At 41.0% G+C, this 8,680-nt stretch overlaps 1 protein-coding gene across 1 annotated transcript; it reads left to right on the plus strand.

Annotated features, from left to right (window-relative positions):
- Positions 1-1,825: 1,825 nt before the first annotated feature.
- On the plus strand, positions 1,826-4,301 carry LOC129724549 (pancreatic triacylglycerol lipase-like). The gene is made up of 4 exons (XM_055679540.1): positions 1,826-2,288; positions 2,503-2,768; positions 2,831-3,650; positions 3,709-4,301. The coding sequence occupies exons 1-4, from the start codon at positions 2,159-2,161 to the stop codon at positions 4,116-4,118; spliced, it is 1,626 nt and encodes a 541-aa protein (XP_055535515.1). The 5' UTR covers positions 1,826-2,158; the 3' UTR covers positions 4,119-4,301.
- The last annotated feature ends 4,379 nt before the right edge of the window (positions 4,302-8,680 follow it).

Consider the following 8,680-nt stretch of genomic DNA (forward strand, 5'->3'; position numbering starts at 1 on the left):
ATGTAGAGTAATGTATGGCCATCACTTAACACATAAATCAAAAGAATACTCAACGTACTACATCTTTTTTGTGAGTGTCCACCTTTACCTTCGTAGTGTCCATCTTACCCACCCCAAGTGTCCGTCTTTCCCAACCATGTCAAAAAAAACAGCAATTTGTAGTCTTATTCTTGAAGACCCAAAACACATAAAACTTGGAGGACGTTCACTAATACCAAAAATGATTATGAAAACAAATGACCTTAAGTTTCAATTTGTATGACTACTGCGATCTAAATAGCAATACCTAAGCAATTATTTAGATTAAACCTTAGGGTGTCCGTCTTTACCTACTTTCCCCTAGTACAATCTACGTTGCCAATGATACTGCCGGTTGCTGGTTGAATTTATATGTGATGGGACAAAATATGCGAGTACTTTTGAAATGTACCCGCATATTTTGTCCCATTTTGTCTTTTTTTTCAAGTTATATAACGTAAAACCAATTCCATCCATAGTTTTTTGTTCTCAACGATAAACTTGTGGTGCCATTAAGCTGTTATGGTCATTGGTTCTGGATGTAATTGCTGGAAATCCGAAAATTCACGGATAATATTAAATCGCCGTTTTCTCAACATGTTGTTTTTTATTATGGGACAGTTATCCGGGTACCGGCAGTTCGGTAGTTCGCCACTCGTCGGGGTGTTCGTGTTTACTAACAGGCTCGATCGTAGATGGGGCAACACGCTGGGCGCATGTTATACAAAAGGTCATCATTAATAACTCATACAATAATGCCACTTTTTTTCACTTATCTCACTTCACTTCAATGTCTTGTTCAGACTACGCCGCATATCTTCTAATGTCGCCAGATGATATCGGGTATCACTTTGGGTGTTCCCACTACTGTGGGATGATATGGATTGACACTGTTTTGAAAGTGGAAATTATGTCTTGGAAGACTAAGAACGTCTTGGACAGTAGATAAAGAATTGGTAACATTGCTTGATGAAGACCCGTGTCAAACATTTATAAAGCTGTCCGAATCGCTTGCGGTTGACTTATCGATGTTTGGAAAACGCCTTAAAGTCAAGGAAGAATTTTTTGGTGACAAAAGAAGAGTGTGGTACGACAATTCTAAACATAGCAAATCGTGGGTTGACGTCTACGTCTAAGCAGTATATTCATAGGAAAAAAGGTCATCCTGTTACTTATGGTGGGATCAGCTAGGCGTAAGCTCTTATGAACTGGGGACCCTCTTCATAAGGACGCGTTTGATTCGGGTATTGAGAATAACACGTTCGCTGTTTGAATATCGACACACCAAGGTGATTTTGCTTTACGGCAATGCCAGACCCTATAAAGCAAAAGTAGTGAAAACTTATTCAGAATCGATAAAATGGGAAGTTCTGCCCCACTCACTATATTCACCAGACTTCGCTCGATCTGAATTTCATTAGTTACGGTCTGTCAGAGCAACACTTCGACAACTTAAAAGATACTTAAATTAGATTGATTCATTCATCGAGTCAAAAACCAAGAATTCTTTCGTGTTGATACCCGTTCTCTGCCAAAAAGATTGCAAAAAGTAATGGAAAACGATGAACAATACTTTGAGTGATTTCAGAGCAAAAACATTTTCTAATAAACCTTTAAACATTGTAAAACATGTTTCGAATTAGTTCAACAGCCGTTCGTTTACCTTGAGCAGAGCTTCAAGCATTCGTCGGTCTGTAGATGATTCGCCACTGAGCTTACGCCGTCGCTATCAGTTTTGCTAACATGGCAGATCTCGCATTCGCGTTCGACGGGCTCAAAAGAGCAATCCAAGCAGGTCCAGCAGCGTCTCTCGCGGTTGATAATCGACGGCACTCATCCGGGATGTCGACAGTCGTCGGGTGCCAGCCAGCAAGTTCGGAAGACTGGTCGCGAATGGATTAATTACTAGTTATTGAAGATAATGACAGCGTTCGCTGAAGCGGTTTGCTATTCTGAACTCGTGTGAACAAAATAGTTAGTAATTGGATTTATTGTCAGAATTATTGACAAATTGCACCATCGGAAACCGGGCGGTTATTTTACAATTACAACAGCCGTACTTATTTTCAATTAGTTTTTTTAAGTGAATGTAGCTGTAGATGCTAAATACTGATAAGAACAGAAGAATCGACGTCAAAAGATGGCAATAACAAACACTACCGGAATACTACTACAAACCATGCTGTTGATGGCTAATCATCAATGGAACAACAGCCTATACAACGCGATCCACAACGTTAGCAGCACCAGTAATTTTAATGTAACTCTAAGTAAGTGCTTCTGGCGATAACGTGGCTATAGGAAAACTTGCATGAGATTGAATCTATTTTCCGTGGTGCAGCGATAATATTGCGTCTTGTAATTGTAATCAATCGACCTTGACCTATACAACGATCGTTTGGAAGTAAACAAATGAACCTATTTTAGCATGCCACCCCGAAGAGTACAAAGACCAACATTAACACATGTCGTAATCGGTTTCAGCTTCGGACAACACACGTTGCTATGGAGTGTACGGATGCTTTCCGCTGACCTATCCTTGGGTTGACGAGAAGCGACCCTTGGCATATCACCCACGAACACCGGCTCAAATAGACGTGCGGTTTCCGGTATTTAACAAACCAGTGCGAGAACACCCGCGTTTTATAGACATCAACGATCCTGACGCAGTGCGCGATCTTAATATCAACCCGAAGGGTTGGATTTATTTTGTAACCCATGGATACATTGAGTCTGGTGATCGTCCTTGGGTAAGTTGTGCATCTCCAGAGTTGAACCCGTTGTGAAGTATTATAAACATGTTTCTTTTAAGATCCAATCTTTTGTAAATACCTTTTTGGAAAATGACCCGGATGGAACGGCAACGGTTGTGGTTATCGACTGGCGTAAGGGATCGGTGCCTCCGTACACCCAATGCGTGGCCGATATTCGATTGGTCGGTGCAATCGCTGCTCATGTTATTCACATGCTCTACCAGGAACTTGGAATGAAAAACTTAGATAAGGTTCATGTGCTGGGACACTCACTGGGATCGCATGTATGTGGGTACGTCGGATACTATCTGCAGAGAGATTTCGGTCTTAAGCTGGGCCGAATAACTGGGATGGACCCAGCCGAACCCATGTTTTCAGATACAGATCCGATCGTGCGGTTGGATTCATCAGACGCTAAGTTTGTTGATATCGTTCATACGGATTCTACTCCGTGGGTGGAACGTTGGCCTCGGCCTGGCGGTCTAGGTATGTACCAGGCCATTGGTCATGTTGATTTCTATCCAAACGGAGGTAGTAACCAGGTGGGATGTAATGACCCGATGGAGAAGTTTATCAGCAAGCACGAGGATTCGTTCTTCTGGGGATTTCAGGAATTTTTCGGCTGCAATCATTTACGCTGCCATCAGTTGTACACTGATTCCATCCCACAGCGTTGTCCGTGGGTCGCGATCGGTTGTGAATCGTGGGAAAAATTTCTTGCCGGTGATTGCTTCGAATGCGACGTGGATGGCCACTATTGCATCGACTTTGGACCGAATGCGCCGATAAGTTACCGGAGATTGATCGAGCAGGGCGTGATGGTGGAACCACGACCCATCCGGGCTTATATGATTACGGGCGATGATTCGCCGTATTGTCGTAAGTTTTTTTTTAGTTATTTGTAATCGTCATTTTAACATTATACATTGATTAACAGGAACCCACTATAAGGTGACCCTGGTGCTTTCCGATAGTGAAGAAAGCCTGATACATGGTGGCGAAATTGGTCGCATGATATTGAAAATGTTTGGTATGCAGCGCGAAAAATCGGACCAGATGGAGTTCTCCAAGGAAGCGATGTACTTCGAACCTGGTAAGAATTATTCAGCGGTTATGGCAGGAAAGGACGTTGGTTTACCAAAGAAAGCCTTTCTAACCTGGGAGTACAAAACAAATCCCTTAAACCCGCTCTCTTGGCGGTTGCTGGCGGCGCCACGGATTTACGTAGCATATATGATCGTGCAGACCCTGGAGCACCGATCGTGGCAAAAGTTGTGTCCACTGCAACAGGCACCGGTTCATGTCGATCGGGATAACGAGTTTCGGTTAGACTATTGCGACGACTGACGGGATCACCGACGCAGATAAATTTACTTTGATTCGTGAGAGGAGTGACGATAATTGTAGAGCTTTTCTTGTGAAACAAATCGAATTCAAACTCTATCTTAAAATGCAGAAACTAAACGCGATACAATTGTATCCCAGTTTAGCATTAGAATCAGATTAAACACAAAGAATTTTCTCATCCAAGTTGAAAACCTTTATTAATATTCAGTGGGAGTCCCGCCTTGAAACAATTAATACCCTTGAAATCTAGGGTAGCTGTTATTCAGTATCGAGGGGTTTTTGTTCTTTGGTCGTAGGTAGTGATGGAACTGGTAACGAGGGAATTTTTCGGACTTCTTCATATCCAACAGGAGCAGGAGCTTCCAGGATACTTGTATCAACTACGTTGGATTCCCGTTGAACTCCAAATTCGTCGAGGAAAACGGTAAGTTGACGTTTTGGTTACCTCATGCCATCTAGTGAGTGGTTTGATGATCACCAGAATATAGTAGCCATCGACCGGTCCAGCATAGTCGATGTGAATGTTGGACCACGGCTAGTCTGAAGTGCACCATGACTACGGTACTGCCTTGATTGGAAAGCATGTCGGCGCGTCTAAACTCGTAGCAAATGTCGAAGTCTTAACTCAGCAGAATGTGAGCCCAGCGATGCGGGCGTTTTACCATGTGCACCGGTATCACAGACAGAACAGATATGCAACTTCGAACAAAACTCTGCAGCAAATCGGTACACAAGCTTTCGCATTCATTTTTTGCTGTTCCATCCTACATTGATTTTACAGTGCATCGTTCGAACAGTTCGCTCCAATAGTTTGAGCATGCACCAAAAAATAATTTTTCTTTGCTTCAATGACCAGACAAAAAGGTGATCTTGAATAGTTGAATCCTGGGAGGGAGAAACGAATACTACACTCAAAACAGAGAACACGCACATGCATCGTTTTCTGAGAGCGTGTAACTATCTTCTTGCTGTAACACATGCATGACTCAAACGAAGTTTTTAGAAACATCAGGAATACTGAATGTGCAAATTTTACAGACTAATTTTCCGAGTCTGTGTTTTCTTTTCAATTTACCGTTGTATAGAAGTTTCTTCAAAGTTTCGAGTTCGACCGTGATGAAGTGTGTTCGAAATTGTAACCAAAGCCTTAAATCCAAAGAAGCGCAAGTTTAATAATCGCAGTACGCTAGCATGATTGTTACTTAAAGCTTATGAATTTTATTATTTTACGTCAAAACAAACCAAAATATTTTGTAGAACGACAATGAATACAAAAACTGTTTGCGAAGAATATATTTTCGAGCAACGCGATAACGTTCTGTTATAACAATACTCATTGCAAAAAAATACTTTTTTTTCCTTGGTTCAAATTGACAGTCAATGAGAACTCATTCTGGTTAATTTTGACACTCACACAGCTTCGGATCCGTTTCTCCCTCCCAGGTTGAATCTATCGAAATCAAGTTAAGACAGGACCGCATTCAACAGATCTACAAAGCGGAAATTCAGTAACAATTCACAATCAACGTCAATAGAACAAATTAAACTAAAAATCTTTCAACTATTTTTACATTGTTTAACAAATTTTCTTGGATTGTATATCTTGCGACTGTTGAAACTATTTTAACCTGTTAGTTGATTTACTTGAATATCTTCGTTGGAGTTGGAGCTGAATTTCTCGACCAACGACAATATTTTTTTCTCGTACCGTTTTTTATACCTAACATTGCAAGTAATGGACGCGCTATACACAGCACTGATTACGACATTAGGTTTAGTGTAGAAAAATGATTGTCTTTAGTCAAGTTCAACTTGGGCAACTATGAAATTCATTAAAAATATACCTACATAAAACCGTTGCACGTATGCGGGTGGTACTGTACGATTATCATGAAAAGGCACCCTCTCTATACCAGCACCGGGGAGAACAAAGGATTCTCTCGGAGAAAAGCGGCGAGAGCTCATACAGTTCTTTTATTGAATGAATGGAATATAAGCGTAATAAAATTTCGAGTGTAAAATGTGTTCTCTCCACCGCTAGATGTAGATACTAAAAATAAACAGATTTTGTCTCATTTTTGATTCTTCAGTTGAACAGATGTGCTGGTAAGCTTACTTTGATCCGAAAATTGACAACAGTGGTTTGTAGTCCGTTTAGAGTGTGAATGTCCGTCTCAGGAGCATTTTGTGGAACTTTGGTGTACGGAGTAAACATCAGGGCTAATGCTTCTTTCTCCGGTTGTCGTCACGTTTGCTCTGCTTTAGTAAGGGGAACGTGAAGCGCGTTGAATGGCTTTCATGCTTACATTCGGAAACTTGTGGAGAATGATAGCACCAACTCCGGTTTTCGATGCGTCCGCAGCAACAACGACTGAAAGTTCAACACCGCCTATCATGCAATCTCGTACATATTTTGTGGTTCTCAATTTGACACGTGCACGTACGTTAGCGCTGGTGTCGGAAAACAAGACGCAGCGCGAACACGTAAATGGTGCTAGTGTTACTAACGTGAAGTACTGGTATTATCCAAACGATAATTTTATTGAAAATTTGTTCGAAGTGTTATGTCTGTTAGCCTGTTATTATACCAAACACGAGGACAGACACCCCCACCCCTGTTGTACTGTGCGGCGTTGAATTGTACATTAACACGCACATCCGCATATTCCAAATCCAATCCATATCTTCAGCCTGACTTATCTTCGGATATTTCCCGATCATCCCATTCACTCTCTCGACCTCCCCGTTCGCCTGCGGCCAGTACGGCGTTGTCTTTCTCACCTCAATATTATACAGCTCGCAATTGTTTAGGACTTCCTCGCCTATGAACTGCGATCCGCTATCTGTCTTTAGAGTTTCTTGCATACCAAACCGACAGAAGGTCTCGTGAAAAGCTTTTAGGATTGCTGTAATCTGCTTCATGACAATGACTTCAACGAACCGGCTAAAATGGTCCACGATTAATATCAAATCATTTCCAGAAGGCAAAGGTCCAATGAAATCTGCTACTGAGTCTGCCCAAGGTTTCTCAGGCATCCTTGTCGATTTGATTGGCTCCGGAGGCTCAAGAGCTGATACTATTGTTTATTTATGATTCTAGAATCTTATCTGGCGCTGACTTGACCCAGGAACAAAGCGGTAGAAGTGAAACAAACCTCTGTGCTTGTTGATGATAAAAAGTTACTTCGACTCTTCAGCTACAGCACTCGTGCGCTAATTGCACGAAAGTTGCAGTGCAACTAGCGGATGGGCTTTTTAATTGCATGAACTCAAAACTGTCAAAAATTTTTAGGGGGGTGCGCTAATGTTTGGTTTTCGTGTATCCGTTTACGAACCAATTTCGAACCAGTCAGATTTCTTCATGCATTGCAACTTAGTTGGAGTGTAACGAACATTACTGTATTTCAGAGAATCCCATGTTTTCAGAAGCTGTTCAGTGTGTGGACAACTTAATGCGACATTTCAGTGAGGATTCGACACAAGTGATCAAATTGAAATTAATTAGATCGACTATAATTGAAAACAAATTGGGCAAACGTGCAATGTGATTATGTATATTTGTTATTTAGTACATACAACCGGAATCTAAAATAACAAAATTAAAAATATTGAATTTATTTTCAGGTAATTGAATATTTCGCGCATTCAGTATCCCCTCGCAAAACTTGACAGAGAGACGTTAGCTTCAAAAACCACGTGTAGTTTGACGCAAAACTGCTTTTTAATTGCACTTTCGTGCAACTAACGGACGTGCAATTAAAACGCAGTGCAACTAAATCGCGTGCAATTAGCGAACGAGTGCTGCACTCGTGCGCTAATTGCACGAAAGTTGCAGTGCAACTAGCGGATGGGCTTTTTAATTGCATGAACTCAAAACTGTCAAAAATTTTTAGGGGGGTGCGCTAATGTTTGGTTTTCGTGTATCCGTTTACGAACCAATTTCGAACCAGTCAGATTTCTTCATGCATTGCAACTTAGTTGGAGTGTAACGAACATTACTGTATTTCAGAGAATCCCACGTTTTCAGAAGCTGTTCAGTGTGTGGACAGCTTAATGCGACATTTCAGTGAGGATTCGACACAAGTGATCAAATTGAAATTAATTAGATCGACTATAATTGAAAACAAATTGGGCAAACGTGCAATGTGATTATGTATATTTGTTATTTAGTACATACAACCGGAATCTAAAATAAAAAAATTAAAAATATTGAATTTATTTTCAGGTAATTAAATATTTCGCGCATTCAGTATCCCCTCGCAAAACTTGACAGAGAGACGTTAGCTTCAAAAACCACGTGTAGTTTGACGCAAAACTGCTTTTTAATTGCACTTTCGTGCAACTAACGGACGTGCAATAAAAACGCAGTGCAACTCAATCGCGTGCAATTAGCGAACGAGTGCTGTACTACATATGATTGAAATCTGCTAGTTGCGTTCAAATCACGATTTATCTTGCTAGTGAAATACTAGATTTATGCATGCCCACTTTCTGTCTTCTTGCAATTCAGTCTGGGAGCCCTAAAACAGTTTGACGTTTATCGTTACTATTCGATAGTCTCT

This window comes from Wyeomyia smithii, chromosome 1 (assembly GCF_029784165.1).
Source record: "Wyeomyia smithii strain HCP4-BCI-WySm-NY-G18 chromosome 1, ASM2978416v1, whole genome shotgun sequence".
NCBI classification, from domain to species: domain Eukaryota; kingdom Metazoa; phylum Arthropoda; class Insecta; order Diptera; family Culicidae; genus Wyeomyia; species Wyeomyia smithii.

Coding starts and splice junctions, on each gene's coding strand:
- LOC129724549 (XM_055679540.1), top strand. CDS start 2,159: ATGGCAATAACAAACACTACCGGAATACTACTACAAACCATGCTGTTG. Junction 2,289..2,502: donor TAATTTTAATGTAACTCTAA/GTAAGTGCTTCT, acceptor AATCGGTTTCAG/CTTCGGACAACACACGTTGC. Junction 3,651..3,708: donor CGATGATTCGCCGTATTGTC/GTAAGTTTTTTT, acceptor ATTGATTAACAG/GAACCCACTATAAGGTGACC.